At 39.3% G+C, this 23,765-nt stretch overlaps 1 protein-coding gene across 1 annotated transcript; it reads left to right on the forward strand.

Moving 5' to 3' along the window:
• Positions 1–22,250: 22,250 nt before the first annotated feature.
• LOC145167878 (uncharacterized) lies at positions 22,251–23,765 on the forward strand. The gene is made up of 5 exons (XM_079087145.1): positions 22,251–22,385; positions 22,779–22,885; positions 23,013–23,208; positions 23,299–23,318; positions 23,463–23,765. Exons 2-5 carry the CDS (start codon positions 22,788–22,790, stop codon positions 23,491–23,493), a joined length of 345 nt encoding a protein of 114 aa, XP_078943271.1. The 5' UTR covers positions 22,251–22,385; positions 22,779–22,787; the 3' UTR covers positions 23,494–23,765.

The raw sequence follows: 23,765 nt of genomic DNA on the forward strand, positions 1-23,765 counted from the left end.
AACGAATGCTTTACATAAGAAAACATAGGGTTTTCTTGGGATAACGAAACTTTTCATAAACAAGGTTGTATGGTACATCTAACGAGAAATCAAATCATATTTTCATAAGGAAATTTGCAGGATTTTCTTGATTCAAACTGTGTAACAAAAGGGATAACCAAACTACTTTTATAAGAAAATACGGGATTTTCTTGGATATCAACTGTTCATGAAACAAAAAGAAACTGAATCTTTTTCCAGAAAACAAACCGCTTATGAACTCACCAGCTTTATGCTGATATTTTAAAACTGCTTGTATTCTCAGGGCATCCATAGACAGGTACTCCTGCTAACCTTTTGAAGAAGACGGCGCATATAGAAGACTCGTCTTTACTTTTGTTCTAACCAATGTATCTAAGAAAACTTGTAGTACTTTATTTTCGAACAAATGTAAAACTTTCTTATGTAATGTAATGGTTGTGTTTACTATGCTTGCTATGTACATTGGTTGTGATACTTTACATGACGTCACATCCGCCCCGGAACGTTTCCGCCATCGGTTTCGGGGTGTGACAGATTGGTATCAGAGCCCTTGTTTATAGTGAACTAAGTATACCGAACCTTACATGGTATACAACTATAAACACTAAGGGGCCTAAGTGCTCTAAACTAAAAGTATGCTTTTAAAATATAAGTATTTTTATAAAAGTATACAAGTATTCCCGAGTGCCGAAATCCGTATCGCGAAGAGAACAAAGCATAAGTAATATGGGTGTTGTGCACTGTGGTTAAACCTGGGCAGTTATGTAGTCATGTCTAGGGTCAATATAGCCTGATCAACTATATTCATTCGAGACACGGCCAACATGTGCTTGGGAGTGACTGTGGTGTACAGCAGGCCTATAACTTACCTAATATCTATCCAACATAAAATACTATGGGAGTATTTTAGTCCGAACCAAATACGTCATGGAAATCCGTTCCGAGTGTTACTACTCATTCCTCTCTCAGCGATAGTTTACTTACTTTAGGTAATTTTCCTGTCCTATCGCTTAGTAGAACACTCTAAAAAATTTTATGAGATATATCCCTGTTTCATATCTCTAAATTCCATCCTCCTGTTTCTTGGTCATTTCAGATCAAGATGCCTCCCCGAAGGAGATCTACCAGGAGAAGCAACGACACTCCTCCACCACCGCCTCCTCCCCAATTTGATCCTGTCATGTTTCAGGCAGCTGTTACTGCTGCAGTGACTGCTGCCATGTCGCAAATAAATTCCGGTGGATCTGGTGGTCAGGGAAGTGGTGTGCAAGAAAGTGGTCAGGGACACCAAAAAGAATGCTCCTATAAGGACTTCATGAACGCAAAACCCACAGCTTTCGACGGAAAAGGAGGTGTTATTGCTCTGACTCAATGGTTTGAAAAGATTGAGTCCATATTCGAGATTTGCGCAGTCTCAGAATCCAACAAAGTGAAGTACGCCGCTTGCACTTTCCTCAACAAAGCATTAACCTGGTGGAATGGCCGGGTCAAGTCCTTAACCCTGCCAGTGGCAAATGCCATGGGTTGGGACAAACTGAAAGAACTCATGATAGCCCAGTATTGCCCACGGGGCGAAATGCAAAAACTCGAACACGAACTCTGGACCCTAAAGATGAAGGGTTCTGACATTGCCTCCTACACTTCTAGGTTCGAGGACCTAGCACTCCTTTGTCCGGGAATGGTATCCCCGGAAAGCAAAAAGATCGAACGATTCATTTGGGGGCTGACCCAGCCAACCAAGGGAAATGTTTTGTCCGCGAACCCGGAAACCTTCGATAGCGCCAAGTGTTTGGCACAAATTCTGATTGATCATAGCGACGATCCCGAAGGGATAGTCACCGCCTCTGATCCGGCTAAAGGGAGCGGTGAAAACAAGAAGAACTCCTGGAACAAACGAAAAGGTCAGGGTTCGCAAGGATCCTCAAAGAAACAGCAAACTGTAGCGGTCCACACTGCTACTACCCCTGTTGCTACTCCTGCTACCCAGGCTCCTACCAGCAGATACATTGGCACCCTTCCTCGGTGTGACAAGTGTAACTACCACCATAATCCCGGCCCGTGCCGGGAGATGTCATGCACAAGCTGTGGCAAAAAGGGGCACACGGTGCGATTCTGTAGAACCCCAGTCCAACCCACAAATCAAGCCTCTGGAGCAGGTGTTGGTCGAGCCTGCTACAACTGTGGGGAAATCGGGCATTTCAAAAGGGACTGCCCCAAAGCAGCTCCAACCAACAACACTGGGAGAGTTCTAACCATGGGACAAGAAGAGGCAGTCGCTGATCCCACCGTTGTCACGGGTACGTTCCTCCTCGACAACTCTTATGCATGCATTCTTTTCGATTCTGGTGCTGAAAGGAGCTTTGTTAGTCATGCATTCAAACAATTTCTTAAACAAAAATCCCAACCATTAACCGAAAAGTTTACCGTCGAAATGGCTAACGGTGAGAAAGAGAGCACTAACGAGATATACGTAGGGTGTACCCTATCCTTAAACGGCCGTTCATTTCTGATTGACCTTATGCCAGTCTCCATAAAAAGCTTTGATGTCATCGTTGGCATGGATTGGTTGAGCCCCAATCGTGCAGACATCCTCTGTTTCGAAAAAGCTATCCGTCTCAATCTTCCTTCGGATGAAACTCTTGTAATCTACGGGGATAAACTCAGTTCAAACCTTCGCATCATTTCGTGCATCAAAGCCCAGAAGCTCCTGCGGAAGGAGTGTCATGCGTTCTTAGCCCATGTCGTTAACGAAAAGCAGGGAGTTAAAGACCTCGAGAGCATCCCCGAAGTCTGCAACTTTCCTGATGTCTTCCCAGAGGATCTCCCAGGAATCCTTCCTGAACGCCAAGTGGAGTTTCGTATCGACTTAATCCCCGGAGCTACCCCCGTAGCCAAATCTCCTTATCGTTTAGCCCCGGCAGAAATGCAGGAGTTATCTAGTCAGCTCAATGAGCTGCTCAGTAAAGGATTCATCAGACCGAGTTCCTCGCCGTGGGGAGCCCCGATCTTATTCGTGAAAAAGAAAGATGGATCTTTTTGAATGTGTATCGATTACCGAGAGCTGAACAAGCTCACGATCAAAAACCGCTATCCTCTTCCTCGAATAGACGACCTTTTCGATCAACTTCAAGGAGCTAGCTACTTTTCCAAAATCGATTTAAGATCAGGGTACCATCAGCTGCGAGTCCATGAGGGTGATGTTCCCAAAACAGCCTTTCGGACTCGATATGGCCACTACGAATTCGTAGTTATGCCCTTCGGTCTAACCAACGCGCCGGCAGTGTTCATGGATTTGATGAACCGGGTGTGCCGTCCATTTTTGGACAAGTTTGTTATCGTGTTCATCGACGACATACTTGTCTATTCCAAAAGCGAAGAGGATCACAAACAACACTTGAGGCTAGTGTTGGAAACTCTTAGATCGGAACAACTGTACGCGAAATTCTCCAAATGTGAATTCTGGATCCGGAAGATTACTTTCCTTGGTCATGTGGTAAGCAAGGAGGGCATACACGTGGATCCTTCAAAGATCAACGCGATAGAAAACTGGTCAGCACCAAAGACACCTACTGAAATCCGTCAATTCTTGGGTCTCGCTGGCTACTATCGCAGATTTATCCAAAATTTCTCCAAAATTGCCAAACCCTTAACCACTCTGACTCAGAAAGGTGTACCCTTTTGTTGGAGCGAAAAGCAAGACACTGCGTTCCAAACACTGAAACGAGCCTTGTGCATCGCACCTATCCTGTCCCTTCCCGATGGGACGGAAGACTTCGTTGTCTACTGCGATGCGTCCAATCAAGGTCTCGGTTGTGTCCTAATGCAACGAGGCAAGGTCATCGCCTATGCCTCCAGACAACTGAAAGTACACGAAGTCAACTACACGACTCACGACCTAGAATTGGGAGCAGTAGTCTTCGCATTAAAAATCTGGAGACATTATCTCTACGGAACTAAGTGCACTATCTTCACCGACCATAAAAGTCTACAGCACATCCTCGACCAAAAGGAGCTGAACATGAGACAACGGCGATGGGTTGAACTACTCAACGACTACGAGTGTGAAATCCGCTACCATCCCGGCAAGGCCAATGTGGTGGCAGATGCCCTCAGCCGAAAAGAATACTCAGGTCGTAAGGTGAAGGCACTGACTATGACTATCCATTCCCATTTATCCGCGTAAATCAAAGAGGCTCAGCTGGAAGCCTTAAGACCAGAAAACGTGTCAGGCGAAGCCCTGAGAGGAATGGATAAGAATCTTGAGATCAGAATCGATGGAGTCTATTGTTTCATGGACCGGATCTGGACCCCAAATTTCGGAGTCTTCAGAGAGGTTGTCATGAACGAAGCTCATAATACTAAATACTCCGTACACCCAGGTTCGGATAAGATGTACCTGGATCTCAAGAAACTGTATTGGTGGCCAAATATGAAGGCCGAAATCGCTACCTTCGTGGGCAAGTGCCTGACTTGCGCCAAAGTGAAGGTTGAATATCAAAAACCCTCCGGTCTACTTCTTCAACCCGAAATACCTGAATGGAAATGGGAAATGATTACCATGGATTTCATTACCAAGTTACCCAAATCTCTGAGTGGGTACGACACCATTTGGGTAATTGTCGATCGACTGACCAAATCTACTCACTTCATTCCTATCAAAGAAAACTTCAAAATAGAGAAACTCACGCGAATCTACATCCAAGAGGTGGTCCGACTGCACGGTGTACCTGTGTCCATCATTTCCGATCGGGATAGCAGGTTCACTTCTAGGTTCTGGCAGTCACTTCAGAAGGCTCTTGGAACTAAGCTGGATATGAGCACAGCTTACCATCCTCAAACAGATGGACAGAGTGAGAGAACCATCCAAACCTTGGAAGACATGTTGAGAGCCTGCGTCATCGACTTCGGCGCGTCATGGGATACTCATCTTCCTTTGGTTGAATTTTCTTATAACAACAGCTACCACACCAGCATCAAGGCTGCGCCTTTCGAAGCCCTCTATGGCCGCAAGTGCAGATCCCCTCTGTGCTGGGCTGAAGTGGGTGACACGCAGCTGGTCAAGGGACAAGTCCCTGACAGCACTCTCACTGGTCCAGAAATCATCCGCGAAACCACTGAAAAGATCGTACAAATCCGAGAACGACTTAAGGCCTCTCGTGATAGACAAAAGAGCTACGCCGATAAACGACGAAAACCCTTGGAATTCCAGGTTGGAGACTGTGTCTTGTTGAAAGTCTCACCCTGGAAGGGCATGATACGCTTCGGAAAGCGTGGAAAACTTAACCCAAGGTACATAGGACCTTTCGAAATCCTGGCAAGGATTGGTCCCGTAGCTTACAAACTCCGTTTACCTCATGAACTTAGCAATATCCACCTTGTCTTCCACGTCTCAAACCTTAAAATGTGTCTTTCTGATGAGACCCTTGTCATTCCTCTGGATGAGATCGAAATCAACGAGAACCTGAACTTTGTGGAAGAGCCCATCGAAATCATGGATAAAGAGATCAAACGAACGAAACAAAGCCGCATCCCGATAGTGAGGGTTCGCTGGAACGCCAAGCGGGGACCCGAATTCACTTGGGAACGCGAAGACTCGATGAAAACGAAATACCCGCATCTCTTTCCAATTCCATGATTTGTATCTAGATTCTAAATTTCGGGACGAAATTTCCTCTAACAGGGGGATAATGTGACAACCCGAAAGATATTCCGTTAACGTAGCCCACTCCGTTAATAGAATTTATTTTATTTTGGGTTTTCCATTAACTTTCAAATTAAATAACTCATTTAGAATTATTATTATTATTTCCTATGTGTGGAAACGCAATATTTATTTGAGTGAAAACACTCTAAATAATCTTTTGGAAATTTCTAGACTACGACTAATGCGGGTAATGGTCATTTACCCGGGGAAAATATTAAGCTCCGTTTAATGTCCGTATTGGGTGTATTCCCACCGGGTCACAAAATCTAGTCATACAAAAGAGTGGAGTGACCACCATTTGAGCCTTTCCCACACTTGAACTTTCTCTCTCTACTCTCTCTCTCTAAAATCGGATTTCTCTCAAGGATCTTCACTTTCAAGCTCCAATTTGGTAAGTGATCCTTCCTAACTAGTTGTCTATCCTAACATGCATGTAAATCCATGTCTTAAGCTCTCAAAATCATCAAGAACTCATGTTTACGGTTTTGGGGAGCCTCCCAAAAACCGTAAACTCCTTCAATGGGGGTTTTGAAGCCTCAAAACCCTTCCAAACATCTTCTAATGCTTAGATCCTTACATGCATGGAGTTAGAACCACAAGATCATGAGTTTTGGGCCATGAACATGAGTTTATGGTCCTTGAATATTCAAGAACCGTAAACACCCTTTCAAGGGGTTTTGATGCTCCTTAACCCTCCCAATGCATGTCCAATGGCCTTGAATGATCTTAGAACCCTAAAACATGTTCAAAGAAGTGTAAACATGAGTTTACGGTTTGGGAACGTCTCCCAAAACCGTAAACACCTTCCAAAGGTGTTTTAATGCTCTAAACACTTTGCATGGCTTTTATTTGAGTCTAGAACTTGCATGAATGGCCTACAAACCACCAAAACACTTGGAAAATGGACAAACATGGACAAAGGTGGTTTACGGCCGTAAACCCATGAGTTTACGACCGTAAACTCCCCAAGGTGGGTTTACGACCGTAAACCCTTGAGTTTACGACCGTAAACTCCCCAAAGGTGGTCCAATGACCGTAAACCCTATTTCCTAGGCCATTTCATGTCCCGATCATTTCCTAAGCCCTCGAATCAACTCTAGATCTTTCCTTTGTGCAAGATGAGACCTTGGATCACTCATGTAAAAACCGGTAAAATTCGGTCAGAGTTCGAGGATCAAACCCCCGTGAGCCGTTATGCAATAAAGACCAATGGCACGTAAATTGGGGTCTATTAAATATATGTGTGTGTGTTAATTACCTTTGCAAATATCTAAATACATGTAGGATATGTAATGTATATATATTCGAAATAAATATACACTTAAGATTTTGTATTGTGTATAATTCAAAAAGACCAAATACATTATATAAATACGTACACAAATACATCTACCAATATATCAAATTCAAATAAATAAATAGATAAATACAAATACAAATAGATGAATAAATGAATAAACAAGCCAAGTGACAGCCAATTGACAGCCTGTTTTCTTCCAAGATTCTGGCTCTTCTTCCACTTTCCTTTTCCTGGGCTCACAGATGAACCAAATTTCTCACCTCAAAACAATTGCTTTCTTTCTTTCCTTGCTGTTGGGATCGTTGGCTATGAAGAACATCACCAGAAGTGGTGATTTCCGGCAATTGATGAAGCATCAGCCCTTCCCTTCATCTTCATTGTTTTCTGCCAAGAACCACCGGTGGTGGTGGCTGTTTTCGGAGAGACCAAGAGGGGCAGCCTCCCCGTTTTCTTCCTGTTTTTTTTTCCTGTCATTTGAAACAACAAAACACCCCACGATATCAGTGTTTGATTTTGCTATTTCTCTTCCCCTCTTCTTCAGTTTCAATCACAGAAAAACCCCACAGGAGGGGGGATCTCCGACAATCAAAGAGGGCAGCAGTACCTCGTCTCTTCTCTCCTCTCTTGTCGGATCAACAATAAACCCAAACAACCCTCTTGTTACTGAATTGAATGCTGTCAAAACAAACCAGGAAAGGAAAAAGGGTTCATACCAAATCAAGTCGAAGGAGAAATCTGAATGGCCATCGGAGTCTCTTCTCCCCTCCAATCGAAGAAGCACAATCCCAAACGCCACGTTGATCCGCATTTGCAGCCATCCTCCTCCTTACGGGTTTGCTGCCAGAAGTATGTGAGAAAGAACCCAAGAATAACAATCGGAGGAGCGACTGCCATCACCTTCACGACCCCACCTGTTTCCCCGATCGGAACCACCCAACCCACCCTAAACATCGTCTGATGTTGTTATTGCTCTCCAATCGGATCGATACCGGCGAAGAAGCAAAAAGGATCAAGAAGAGCTCACCTGAGAAGTCGTCTCCCCCACCTCACGACCGTATAACCCTCATCAAGCCACTATCGTTGGCTTCCTGCTTCCGGTCTTGCTCTTTTCCCCGATCTACCCTTGAACCGCTCCTTGTTCCCGTGAATGGTGATTATCGACGGTGTGAGAGAAACCTTGGAGCTCGCCGGGATTTGACCCTTCGCCGCCACCTACTGCTGCCCCTCTCATGATTACCATCGGCCATGTCTGCCTTCGTCTTCAAGCTCCAATCGAATCAAGCCCGACGCATCCTTGAACATCGACTGAGGCGGCTGCCTCGTTCCCTCGGGCTAAGATTTCCGTCGACTGAGGTAGAACCTTCACAGGGACGTCGGAACCGGGCGGTGATGGTGGTGATTCTGATGCTTTTCGGTTCTATGACCGGTCGCCTCCACTCCCGTACATGTTGTTCGTCATTTTGCAGTCATGTGCACACCCGAAGATCGCGTCTGAGTCTTTCTTTAGGAAGCGATCGGGCATAATGAGGGCAAAAGCCCTAATCCTTGATACTGGATCGGATACGGGGCTCCAACAAAAAAAAAGGGAAATGGGTTCCGGGTTTGACCCAGTCAAAGGTCAAACATAAATCAAACATCCTTTTAAATTATCAAAACTTAGCCTCCTTTGACAAATACCTTGCAATTTCAGTCCAAACCCCAATCTTTGAATCCAATTGTTGATAACAACCCCTCCTTTGAAATTATTTTTACCCAATCAGTCCCACTTTGGTTAAAATAATTTACAAACAAACCCGGAAATGTTTTAAAGTCCAAGAAAGGTGACCTCGCGGTTATTCACGAAAAGCTTCACCAAAATGAATCGGGATCGAGATCACGCTACGAAAGAAATGCAAATATACTCGGTGATACGTCTTACAAACGAGGAATATCACGTAGCGTTGCCACGACCAGTTTCACACCACGAGCCTCATTCCCCATACGAAGGTGAGTTCATACCCCTACATTTTATATTTTTATTAAGTTTTAAGGGGGGGAATACAAGTTAAATCATCAATATCATAATTAAACGTTTTCAATAGATTACATCAGAAAAGTTGAACTTCAATCATGACCGGTTTTGGTAAACTTAAACATTTTAGTTTTCAAAACAACACAAGGTGCAAGTAGTTCAAGTTCTTGATTTTTAAATGGCTACTTGCACATCACCATACGAGTTTTCTATAATTTATACATAACTCAGTATTTGTATAAATATTGTTTTGTTTGCGCTACATGTATTTGTAGTGCACTATTATTATTGTTTTGTTTACGCTACATGTATTTTTAGTCTAATCTCCATAACTATGCCCGTATTCTTGAGGTACGTTATGGACAATAATAGCGCTATTGGGTTTACCACCCCACCTTGGGACGCTAAGGTGATTGATCGCACGTGGTTGAGTGTGTATGATGATTAGATGCTCCATCCTATATATACATATGTATATGTATAGGGTGAGGACTATTTGTTGTTGTTATCCTTTGTTAATCAACTTTCAATTCTATAAACCATTATCTCGAATACAATTGTTTGCCAATTTCAAAAGAAAACAAATACTATGTTTGTATGTGAAAAGCATTTAATAATACAAAACAAAAACTTATGAACTCACCAACCATTGTGTTGACACTTTTTCAAACCACTTGTACTCTTAGGAAATCATTAAACAGGTAACCAAGTGTTGTTGAGAATGGGATGCTAAGACGTAAAACATTTCCTATCTTGTCCATGTATTGTAATTGATTTATAACATGTAAATCATAATGATGTAACTTTTCAATTATATATATATATATATATATATATTGGTTGTGTTTACTTGAATTACTATTGCAATTGTTGTTATGATATTATACATGAAGTCCTCCACCCCCGGACGTTTCCGCCATCCTCGGTTTGGGGGTGTGACAGATTGGTATCAGAGCACAGTTTATAGTGAATTAAGTGTATCAAACCACATAAGATATACAAACTATAAACACAATTGGGACTAATAGTCTCTGATTTGTGCATTTTCCAAATAAATATACCTTTAGAAAATAAATGTTTTTCTTAATTAAAGTATACCTACCAACATTCATACAAAGACCAGGGTCACAAGTACAGAACAAAAATATTACGATTGTTGGACAGCACAGGTGGGCTTAGAGACATATAGTCAAGTCTGGGAAGATGTAGCCTGATCAACTACATTATCTGGGGTTTGACTAGCATGTGCCTAAGTACGTTTGTGAAGTTTCAACAAATCTAAAAACTTTATTTCCATAATCAATTTACAAATAACTCACAAGTCCATATGCGTGTTTCTCATAGTTGACTTGTTCCTTGTTTGGTTGTGGACTTAGGGTAGACTCATTAGGATCAACAGTCTAATAAAATTTTAATTACACATAACTGGGGGCATGTCGAGTGAATCTTAGGAGTGGATCAGACATGGAACAAATCACAAGATTTTAATCAAGTTATTCCTACTAAATTCATAAGTCTATTTATATAGACCTCTGGTATAGAGTCGTCAGCGTAGTCGTGTCGGCAATCTAGAATATATTTAAATACATATTACAAACTATAATACCCAAATTATACAAACTTTTCTGCATTAAAAAAATCAATAGACAAACACAATGAAACTAAAAAGGGTATCAATCTATCAAGAGAAAAACACATACAATGTAGATTAAAATCCACTAATTATAACAAAATGGCTAAAAGAAAAGGTAAGGACTAAGGATTTTTAAGTCCTCTCTTCTTATAAATAGCTTTGAAGCAAGCTTGCCTAAGCTTCTTTGTTCTTTCTGTCAATTCCATACCTGGCAATTTCTCCATCATCTTCTTGTGCCCTGCTAACGTCTCTACCTCCTCCTTTAATCCCAACTCCTAGTTTTTTTAGGTAGATGCAATATATTTTTCGTGTGAGTTCATAAAATTTACAATGAGTTAAGTTTATGTAAATATAAATCAGAAATCGTAGTAAAACAATTGATTCGATGTGGCATATGCCTAAGGCCTATGTTTATGTTATAAAGAAACTAATAATTAAAATTTTAGAAAATACCAAAACTACTTTGGTTACCAAGTGCATGCATACATGCATGAGTAATGTATAGAAGGTTATTATCGTAGTTTACCTTGGCATTTTGAATGAGGGATTGAAGGCTCTTAAGTTTTCTATGAGGCCATCTGTTTATGTTTAGCTCTCTGCATCTTTTCTTCAACAATGTTAACCCTATCCCTAGTTCCTTTGCTGCCATGATTATCGGCATCTCAAAGTACTTCGCTATCTCTTCAAACTCCAATGGTCTCAATCTATTTACCACCTTCCGGCCACCGTGATCAGTGGTGGCAGCACTAGAACTACCTGTAGCCTCACCACCGGATTTACAGTCTTCACTGAAACTAACCAATGGTAAATTACCATCCTCCCAACAATCCCATAAGCTTATGTCTTGAAGGGGATCCAAATCGTGAAACTCATTTCTAGAAATGATGTTTTGATCTTTGTTAAGTACTGTGGAAACGTTCTGATCAAGCACTTCTTGCAATTTTTCCGACAACTCGTAATTATGATGGTCGAGCATGTCACCACTGCAAAAATCCAAAAAAAAAAAAAAAAAAAAAAACAAAACTCAAGATAATCAAATCCAACACGATGAAATACTCATTTTGATCACTACAAATCCAAACCATGTTTTGATCAATATAGACAAAATCACTTTTCTGTGCGAAAGATAGGGTAATGAGTGACGTTTATATATACCTGAAAAGATCTTGATGATCAAAGTACGGAAACCAATCGAGGTCATATATGGGGTTTTGATGATCTGCAGGTGGATCCATTTGTGAGGGAGAAGTTAAAAGTTGCGGTAAGAATGTGATGATTATATAAGTGAAGTGGGAGAAGTAATTAATAACAAATAAAGAGGAAATGAATATAAATATTCGTTGAGCCGTAACTTTCTTCTTCCATTCACACACGTATAAGTATATACTGCTAAAATCTTGACTTGTGTGCCGCATGCATTTAATGCTTCACATGTCTACCCTGCAAATCCTTGACTTTGAAGCGACGTATCAGTTCCCATATACCTCAGATTAAATTCTTTTCACTGCATACTACAAGTCTTCAATCATGCAAAAGAAAACATGACTTGTTGTAGCTAAACTACTTACGTTCGTTATAATTATTTGACTCGTATAAACTTGGTTGTTATAAGCTGCTTTGTATGTGTATGCTAGTGTCAATTCATGAGGTCTTATCACATTTAAGTCCCTGGAATCAGTTCACACTAATCATTAACTCATTTGAGTATATAGTCATCATGGATAACGCTAGCCAGAAGTAGACAACTCCTCACTTGCACGATTCGCTTGAGTGCATTTTACCATTTTATACACTATGTTTTTGATACACATAGTAGTCACTAGGGCACAATTCGGTCATTAGGCTGGGGTTATGAACTCATGAATGGGGACTTGGTACATCTACGAGTCTTACATCACGTTTTATCAACAAATCTTGTATACTCATTTTAGCAACAAATCTGGTATCTCATTCTAGCAACAAATCGTGTATCTCATTTTAGCAACAAATCTTGTATCACGTTTTAGCAACAAACTTTGTTTCCCCTGAGAATATGACAGTTGCATCTCATTTGGGCAACATACTTCATCTCTCATGATAACAACAAGTCATTGTAATAAAATAAACTTGACATCATTAGTAGTTACGTCTCATATAACTTCTTTGTAAACATCATACTTTGACATTACTACCAATATTTATGTAAATTTCTTTTGTGTTTCAGAATTTTAAATTTATGTTTGAGTAAGAATTAGGTTTAGTGAGTTGCAGATTCATTAAGGAAGACCTCAACCGTATAAAGACAATCTAGTTTTATCATACATATATAACATCTGGAAGAGAAACATGTTTTGTATTCAGTTCCCTTCTCTGTTATAATTCTAACATTGTCATGCTTTAGCATTTTAAATTTACGAAGAAATGATTGAACCCTTAATTCCCATATCAGCAAAGTAGAATAAATCTATCATTCTTATCGCTAACTCATAATTTCATTCCACTAAATGTGATAACCAAACAATATTGTAAAACATAACCAAGTCCCTATATATTTTTTTTCATTCACACAAAACTTTGCATAATAGACATTTTAGTGCAAGCAACTATAAAGAGCACACAAAACTTATCTTGTAGTCGATTATCCATAATCAAAGCATTGTATGTTCACTACAACGGTATACTTCATTAACACCCTAAGTGGTTGTAATGTTTGATGATCAATCAAAATCTTTCGTATAGTAAACTAAGAATTTTAATTTCACTGATAAAATTAGCAAAGCTAAGTTTAATTTACACAACTCATTTGGTTGAAATAATTCCTCAAATCTGATAAAATCCTTTTGAACCTATACATATTTGTAAATTTTATATTACTCGTCATATAGTTTGAAAATAATTAGCAAACCCAATGGGGCAAGTTTTCACAAAACTAGTCCAAACATATGTATCTAATATCGTAATAAATTAAAACTGGTACCGAAAACCCACAACTTTTCTCTTAAGGTACTCCTTTCTTAAATTTCGGGACGAAATTCCCTTCAACAGGGGGATAATGTAAAAACCGGTAAAATTCGGTCAGAGTTCGAGGATCAAACCCCCGTGAGCCGTTATGCAATAAAGACCAATGGCACGTAAATTGGGGTCTATTAAATATATGTGTGTGTGTTAATTACCTTTGCAAATATCTAAATACATGTAGGATATGTAATGTATATATATTCGAAATAAATATACACTTAAGATTTTGTATTGTGTATAATTCAAAAAGACCAAATACATTATATAAATACGTACACAAATACATCTACCAATATATCAAATTCAAATAAATAAATAGATAAATACAAATACAAATAGATGAATAAATGAATAAACAAGCCAAGTGACAGCCAATTGACAGCCTGTTTTCTTCCAAGATTCTGGCTCTTCTTCCACTTTCCTTTTCCTGGGCTCACAGATGAACCAAATTTCTCACCTCAAAACAATTGCTTTCTTTCTTTCCTTGCTGTTGGGATCGTTGGCTATGAAGAACATCACCAGAAGTGGTGATTTCCGGCAATTGATGAAGCATCAGCCCTTCCCTTCATCTTCATTGTTTTCTGCCAAGAACCACCGGTGGTGGTGGCTGTTTTCGGAGAGACCAAGAGGGGCAGCCTCCCCGTTTTCTTCCTGTTTTTTTTTCCTGTCATTTGAAACAACAAAACACCCCACGATATCAGTGTTTGATTTTGCTATTTCTCTTCCCCTCTTCTTCAGTTTCAATCACAGAAAAACCCCACAGGAGGGGGGATCTCCGACAATCAAAGAGGGCAGCAGTACCTCGTCTCTTCTCTCCTCTCTTGTCGGATCAACAATAAACCCAAACAACCCTCTTGTTACTGAATTGAATGCTGTCAAAACAAACCAGGAAAGGAAAAAGGGTTCATACCAAATCAAGTCGAAGGAGAAATCTGAATGGCCATCGGAGTCTCTTCTCCCCTCCAATCGAAGAAGCACAATCCCAAACGCCACGTTGATCCGCATTTGCAGCCATCCTCCTCCTTACGGGTTTGCTGCCAGAAGTATGTGAGAAAGAACCCAAGAATAACAATCGGAGGAGCGACTGCCATCACCTTCACGACCCCACCTGTTTCCCCGATCGGAACCACCCAACCCACCCTAAACATCGTCTGATGTTGTTATTGCTCTCCAATCGGATCGATACCGGCGAAGAAGCAAAAAGGATCAAGAAGAGCTCACCTGAGAAGTCGTCTCCCCCTCCTCACGACCGTATAACCCTCATCAAGCCACTATCGTTGGCTTCCTGCTTCCGGTCTTGCTCTTTTCCCCGATCTACCCTTGAACCGCTCCTTGTTCCCGTGAATGGTGATTATCGACGGTGTGAGAGAAACCTTGGAGCTCGCCGGGATTTGACCCTTCGCCGCCACCTACTGCTGCCCCTCTCATGATTACCATCGGCCATGTCTGCCTTCGTCTTCAAGCTCCAATCGAATCAAGCCCGACGCATCCTTGAACATCGACTGAGGCGGCTGCCTCGTTCCCTCGGGCTAAGATTTCCGTCGACTGAGGTAGAACCTTCACAGGGACGTCGGAGCCGGGCGGTGATGGTGGTGATTCTGATGCTTTTCGGTTCTATGACCGGTCGCCTCCACTCCCGTACATGTTGTTCGCCATTTTGCAGTCATGTGCACATACGAGTTTTCTATAATTTATACATAACTCAGTATTTGTATAAATATTGTTTTGTTTGCGCTACATGTATTTGTAGTGCACTATTATTATTGTTTTGTTTACGCTACATGTATTTTTAGTCTAATCTCCATAACTATGCCCGTATTCTTGAGGTACGTTATGGACAATAATAGCGCTATTGGGTTTACCACCCCACCTTGGGACGCTAAGGTGATTGATCGCACGTGGTTGAGTGTGTATGATGATTAGATGCTCCATCCTATATATATACATATGTATATGTATAGGGTGAGGACTATTTGTTGTTGTTATCCTTTGTTAATCAACTTTCAATTCTATAAACCATTATCTCGAATACAATTGTTTGCCAATTTCAAAAGAAAACAAATACTATGTTTGTATGTGAAAAGCATTTAATAATACAAAACAAAAACTTATGAACTCACCAACCATTGTGTTGACACTTTTTCAAACCACTTGTACTCTTAGGAAATCATTAAACAGGTAACCAAGTGTTGTTGAGAATGGGATGCTAAGACGTAAAACATTTCCTATCTTGTCCATGTATTGTAATTGATTTATAACATGTAAATCATAATGATGTAACTTTTCAATTATATATATATATATATATATATTATATATATATATATTGGTTGTGTTTACTTGAATTACTATTGCAATTGTTGTTATGATATTATACATGAAGTCCTCCACCCCCGGACGTTTCCGCCATCCTCGGTTTGGGGGTGTGACAACTCAAACCACCACACCCATGAGTTTACGGCCGTAAACTCGTGGGGAATATGGTCTTTAAACCGTAAACTCCCCTAAGGGTTTACACTTGAAGAGTAAACACCATATCTAGGTCCTACACTCCTTAGATGCAACCCGTACCATCCCTAACACTTGAATTGAAGTGTTTTTCGTGCCTCGGTGTGTATTGTCCTACTATCTTGGTAAATCAAAGTCTAATTTGATACAATTATGTATCTCTTCATGTTACCTAGGAACCTCACGCGTGTTCAAGCCCTAAACTGAATACTTAGCATCTAAATCAGCACATTCTCGTCAGGTGAGTTCATACCCCTACACCATTTTCTATGTTTTTTTCATGTTTTCAGGGGGGAATACAAGCAAAAGTACAAGGAAACTTGTACTCAAATCGATTTTATCGTATAACAATACTACATGCTCAATATGATTTTAAACATTGAAATCCGTTTTAACCAACCGTCTAACTCGTGGAGTTAGTTTTCAAAACCAGTTGTGAAACTTATTATAAAATGTTACACTTTTACATTTCACAAGGATTACATGTCATTTCATAAAACGGGATTTTCAATACTATTACTTGTAAAGTTCATTATTCTTATGATTGGAGACACGTCCTCGGTAACACTCCACACAGATTACGAGAGTGGAGGACTACTCCCGTAACCAGAATCTCTTGGAGGGAGAGCATGACTTGAGTGTATAGATCTATACGGGACTGACTACCCCGCACCCTGCTGCTAGCTACAGTTGGATCGTCAGGTCCATGGGTGACAAAAGTCATAAAATGACGATGGACCACTTATTGCCATGTCTAGTCTAACGTATGGTTATGGAACTCGCAACTTAGATAATGGAATTTTACTGATAAAGTAATAACGAACCTAGTGAACTAACCTTCTAGTAATAACTGACTTTAATTACTACCAGTTCACTACCTACTTATTAGTTTTGTGTACGTGTCAAAACTAATACGCTTACTACGGGATACCAGTCATTCAGTATGTTTCACTCAAACGATACAAGTATGGTAGGTACTTGTACACATCATTTCAGAACCGATAACCAACGAATGCTTTACATAAGAAAACATAGGGTTTTCTTGGGATAACGAAACTTTTCATAAACAAGGTTGTATGGTACATCTAACGAGAAATCAAATCATATTTTCATAAGGAAATTTGCAGGATTTTCTTGATTCAAACTGTGTAACAAAAGGGATAACCAAACTACTTTTATAAGAAAATACGGGATTTTCTTGGATATCAACTGTTCATGAAACAAAAAGAAACTGAATCTTTTTCCAGAAAACAAACCGCTTATGAACTCACCAGCTTTATGCTGATATTTTAAAACTGCTTGTATTCTCAGGGCATCCATAGACAGGTACTCCTGTTAACCTTTTGAAGAAGACGGCGCATATAGAAGACTCGTCTTTACTTTTGTTCTAACCAATGTATCTAAGAAAACTTGTAGTACTTTATTTTCGAACAAATGTAAAACTTTCTTATGTAATGTAATGGTTGTGTTTACTATGCTTGCTATGTACATTGGTTGTGATACTTTACATGACGTCACATCCGCCCCGGAACGTTTCCGCCATCGGTTTCGGGGTGTGACACTACCGTATGCAGTGTATATAAAGAACGGGATGGTTCGTTGTTGTTTGGTTACAGTTATTTGACCGGTTTTGCTACGATTGAGTTTTCGACAGAGTTATATATGGATAGTCATGAATGATGGTTGTCATGTGATGTAAGTAATATAATTATGTGCTCATTACATACTACGCTTCTAATAACAATACTTACTTTACTGCAAAAAAAAAATTAACTGGCAGCACATCATGATGTGGATCTCATTGTTGTTAGAGCGTAGAGCGGATGATGCTAGTTGGACGGTTGTGTCGTCAAATTTTAATGCTAATACATTTGACTGGAGTGACATGGCTGACAGATCCGTTTACTCGGCTTGGGCAGAGTATGATACGGTATAATTTTGTTTGGATTACATTACCTGAGTTTTTATATATTAATTAATTATTTCTAACTTTTTTTTGTAGCTTTACATCCCAATCAGCATACCACAAGCTCATTGGTTTTTGGGTGCTTTGGATTTGAAGACATTCAAAATGACTAACGATAGTCATTAGAATGGCCACTACTGTTCAGAAAATGAGGATTGATTTATAGGTACGAAAGCCCGCATCCACAAACTGCTAGTGGTAGTCAACTACTGGGGTATCGAACTAACTGATTCAATCCCACTTGAGAGCTTCAAGATGACCCTAGAAAAGGCCATAGACGCACCACAATAGATTGACAGTAGAGGGGATTGTGAGGTGTTTTTGTGTTGGTTCCTAGAGGCGTTGATCACCGGGAAATTGATTTCTTTAGAGGCTAAAACCGGTCCATGGGCTATGGATTATCGAAAACAACTAGCGGAAATTTTTTTGGGAACAAGGAGAAAGATAATTTGAACATCGTATTTGTAATATGACCTACATACACATCCTTTATATAGTTTATGTATTTATTAGTTTATTGATTTTAATTGCATTTTATATTTTATAAAACCAAAAGTTATACATTTTATAAAAGCAAACTGTATACATTATATAAAACCAAAACTTATACTAAAAGAAAAAACACATGTTACACGCAAAAAAAATGTATCCCGGAACCATGATCCGAAATCCTACTCCGAAATTACGGAGACTTCTTCGGAACAATGTGTTCCGGAGAATGTTGTTACTTTATATATATATATATATATATATATATATATATATATATATATATATATATATATATATATATATATATATATATATCAATGTTGTAGAAATCGCTCGACGGTAGCTCGGCGGTGGACTGGGGTCAAGCGATTAATCGGCTAGGCGGGGATTAATCGGGGACCATTAATTATTAAAAATATTATTAAGTTTAATAAATATAACTTTAATACTAAGAATAAAAGTAAACAAGTTAACAAATAATAAATATGTAATACATAATTTATTTTTCTTTTCAATTTGGATATTTCTTCTCTTAAGCATTTTGTCAAACACTTGGCATGCTAGCTTGATTCTCACCAATGTCACAAACACCATAAGGACTATATAATCCATATCGATCAGTCGATCAGTCGATCACATTTATCCATTTGTGCACTCAAATAAAGATCCAATACTTGCATTCTTTCGATCCAAATGAGCCGTTGAATGTCACAAACATAATTTGGATTCAAAATCATTCAGGAATCTGTGGGTACCCTTTGGAATCAAACCCGTTCGTGTATTCACCTACTGAAGGATCGGTATCGGTTTTCCATGCTACGTGGTTCTTAGTTATTCCTCTTACAAAATCAATTCCGAATTTCATACTTGGAAGAAACGTATTTCTCAGTGACTATTGATATCGATGGTTGATGGTGGTTCAAGGGGTATAAGGAGATGGTTTGGAGCTGGAAATAACACGAAAGCATCAGAGGTGGTTGCTATGGAGGTGTTCTCGGTGGTTTGTTGCAGGTATGAGAATTGAAGACGAAGACAACAACAAATGAGAGTTGAAGACGAAGACATGGGTTGTCGATATGGTTTGTTGCAGAGGTGGTTGCTATGGAGGTGTCCTCGATCGCCTGTTACTTACATACACACATAGTGGGGAAAAAGAGATGCAAAGAAGCTGTGAAAATTTGGGAGTTATCGGGATTAACTGAAGCTGTGAAAATTTATTGAAACACAGAATCAATGAAAATTTAATTGAAAAGACAACAAGCAATTGAAGACAGCAGGTTATAGATCGAGAGAAAAAGCTAGGGAAGAAAGAGATGCGAAAAAGAGATATTAAATAATTAAAAGTTCATCCCACATCGCTGGTGGGAGCATTCTTTAAAGGAAAACTTGCTCCATAAAAGGAGCTTGTATCTCTTGTAAAACCAAGCCCAACAATGTTTTTGGCAAGCCGGCTCCTTTGAGCTGGCGGGACCCTTGGAATTAGCTAGACCGATTTGGTCCAATTTGATGTCCAAGTTGGTCCGATTTAGTCCGATTTGGACCGAATTGGACCGATTTTGACCGATATTGACCATGAGCGACTAGCCAACCCTTTAACCCCTATTTGTAGGCGGTTGGTGTCCGCCTAGCGCCTAGACGCCGATTAATCGGCCGCCTAGACCGATTTTTGCAACACTGATATATATATATATATATATATATATATATATATATATATATATATATATATATATATATATATATATATATATATATATATATATATATATCAATATATATATATATATATATATATATATATATATATATATATATATATATATATATTCTTAAAGAGGTCATTTATATGAGTTAGATTACTCAATTTCCCTTTATCTTATTTTCCACCATTATGATTAACCAATACTAACAATTAACCATAACCATTAACCATTAACCGACAAAAACGTTAACCAAAACCAATATTAATCAATACCCAATGGCTACCAAAATGCATAAACCACTTATAATGGTTATGGTTCGGTTTTGGCTAAAAATCAAACTAAACCGCCTCATACACAACCCTACAACGCACTTTGATAAAAAAAAACTATGTGTAAATGCATGTATTACACGGGTTGATTAAAGAAAATAAAATATTAAAATGTAAATAATAAGTATTTATTAAAATACAATTTTGAAATAAGGAATGAAGAACATATTAATTGCAATTTAGTATAATATTTATTACATTTGATACTTTATATATATAAGTATAAATATTATTTGGCTTTTTAATTTTAAAAATTGAAAAAAACCATAAATTGACATGTGGATATTATTTATTTAAAAAATATCACAAAATGACAAATATCAAAACTCATTAGAAATTGATATATGACAAAATTATCTTCATTTATTATAGTAGATATGTTTCTTTCACGTTCTAATACCAATTTGTTCATTTATTATAGGAGATATGTTTCTTTCACGTTTTAATACCAATTTGTTATGGAATAATTAGTACATATATCTGATCCCTATATAAACGGGGATAGGTGTCACAGACATAAGTTTGACGTTACTCCTTGCCCGTGCGGCGTACCGAGGTACGCCATAAAACCTCGATACCAGCCCTCCCATGTTACACACGCCAACTGGTTTTGCCTCGCCATGGGCTCATCAGGGAAGCGGCACTAGCCCCCGATCAGTTGTATCTCTAGAACGCTACGACCCCCTTCATTGTCACACACTTCAGCGACTCGGCCAGACAGCAACGACTAGCATAACAACGTCCCTTGGGCTAGGACGCCCCTTTTTGAACCCAATGGCAAGCTATTCCAGTGGCATGGTCTTTGTTTTCTTGGTCAACACGGTCACGGGATATCAGCCCGTGACACTCTCCCACCGTAAAATTATCGCACGTCCTCGTGCGATGGAAGATGAACTTTTGTCTTTTCGAAATGGTCTTTCTTCTTATGCCAAGTATAATCGCGTACCACTACACTGGATCCCAACCTTTATACTTCGAAGTCGGAATTCTCGGCATGTGGCCACCCCCATTACTTCCTTCAAGGAGGTAGAGCATTCATCGGTGTATTGTTCTTGACTTCGCAGCAACCCACCAGCAAGTCCATACTTCTACGGACCCCACGAATATGTACGATGATAGTGGCATGTCCCTTTGTCGTTTGGCTCTGATACCACTTATCACGGACACAAGTTCGGCATTACTCCTTACCCGTGCGGCGTACCGAGCTACCCCATAAAACCCCGATACCAGCCCTCCCATGTTACACACGCCAACTGGTTTCGCCCTGCCATGGGCTCATCATGGAAGCAGCACTAGCCCCCGACCAGTTGTATCTCTAGAATGCTACGACCCCCTTCATTGTCACACACTTCAGCGAGTCGGCCAGACAACAACGACTAGCATAACAACGTCTCTTGGGCTAGGACTTCCCCTTTTGAACCCAATGGCAAGCTATTCCAGTGGCATGGTCTTTGTCTTTTTGGTCAACACGGTCACGGGATATCGGCCTGTGACTAGAGCTCACATCTATTTCTTTTTGCAACTTCCCTTAGCACGTGCGTCACGTGATACTGATAATTTATACCCAATTTTTTTTAGGCTTGTAGATTAACCTGAATGATCTAAAGAAATCTCGGAGAGATTAACAAAGTGACGGGTAAACCCTACTTCGTAAGCACCAATCACTGCGGCATTCCGATTCTACGCCTCCTCCTAAATTCTGCTATATATATCGACAACAGGTAGATACTGATACTGAATTTTAGATCCTTGTAGCTTTAATGTCTGTTAAATTGAATTACTTCAAAATTGACATGGATTTTTAGGATTTTTTAGGTCTTATGTAACTTCGATCGGATTTAATTAAATAGTAGCTGGAAGATAAGTTTCGATTGGTTCTGGAAGATGAATTCTTGCACAATTGACTCTTCCCTTTACCTGTCTGTGTGAAATCTGAATCTGGATAATCAGATAACCATTTTATCGAAATTAAGGATAGTTTAGCTAATTTTACAAACCTTCCTGCAGCAACGCATTGTGTGCTTCACCAAATCTGATTATTTTGAGCCTCAAAAATCAAAAAAGAATCTGAATTTACTGAATACATCTTTTTATTTTCATGAAAATTACAAAAGGTGGAGACTATGGATTCAAGCGTATCTGGAAAGAAATCTAGTGAGAAGGAAATACCAACTTTCAATATTGAGAATATGCAAAGCAACATGAAGGTGATATACTACAGGTCAGTTTTCTTTGCATACTTTGATCTAAAGTAGATTGTTGTAACCCTAATCAATTGATAGATCTAAACAATAATAATATACTATAAATTATAAAATGTAATGGTTGTTGTTTGAATGTTGATGCAGTCGAACATTCATGTCCATCATTGGTGGAGTGATTGCTGGAATTTTGGGAGTAAATGGGCTCATGGGATTTGTTATTTATTGTCTTGTCATGGCTATTACATCTGTTTGTTTAACAGCCAAGGCAGGTTTTTCAATCCATTCATATTTCGATACCTGGAATAGGGTTCTGCTTGATGGCTTCCTAGGGGGCCTTTTGGTAATTTCTCAAATCTGTTAATCATGCAATTTTCATTCAATACAATCCATATTTCATATCTTAATCAGCCATCAATTTCTCTTTTTGCAGTCATTCGTGCTGTTCTGGACGTATCCTTATATCATTTGCTCATTCTTCTTCAATTTTTTACATATTTGTTGGGTAAATTGCAGGAAATAGCAACATAGTTGTTGATCTTTTTGTTTGGTTATTCTAATTCACACCATTTATGATTTACCTTGACGTGAAAAAAGATTTGCTTATGATATCGTGCATATCTTTTAAACAATCCCACTTGAAATACAAGAAGCAAGCTTGTTTTCTGGAGTTTACATAAAGAAGAGGTGTTGGAGCTCAGATTGAAGGGTTTTTATTTTATAGCTTGTAATTGTTAAAACTTTTATTTCATAGTTTTTCAAACTTTATATATGGTTCTAGGACCTAAGATTTAATTTGGAAGAGTTCATGTGACTTGGGCGGTTATTCTGTTACTTTGTGCAACCTTGTGTTATATCATCTCTTTGATCCAAAATTTAATTAATTTCTTGTTATTATCA

Source organism: Lactuca virosa, chromosome 3, assembly GCF_052849685.1.
Source record: "Lactuca virosa cultivar CGN04683 chromosome 3, Lactuca_virosa_CGN04683_v6, whole genome shotgun sequence".
Lineage (NCBI taxonomy): Eukaryota > Viridiplantae > Streptophyta > Magnoliopsida > Asterales > Asteraceae > Lactuca > Lactuca virosa.

Bases quoted from the DNA above. Each gene is read 5' to 3' on its own strand.
- LOC145167878 (XM_079087145.1), top strand. From the start codon at position 22,788: ATGGATTCAAGCGTATCTGGAAAGAAATCTAGTGAGAAGGAAATACCA. The intron at 22,886-23,012 runs GTCAGTTTTCTT...ATGTTGATGCAG, and splicing joins ATGAAGGTGATATACTACAG to TCGAACATTCATGTCCATCA. The intron at 23,209-23,298 runs GTAATTTCTCAA...CTCTTTTTGCAG, and splicing joins GCTTCCTAGGGGGCCTTTTG to TCATTCGTGCTGTTCTGGAC.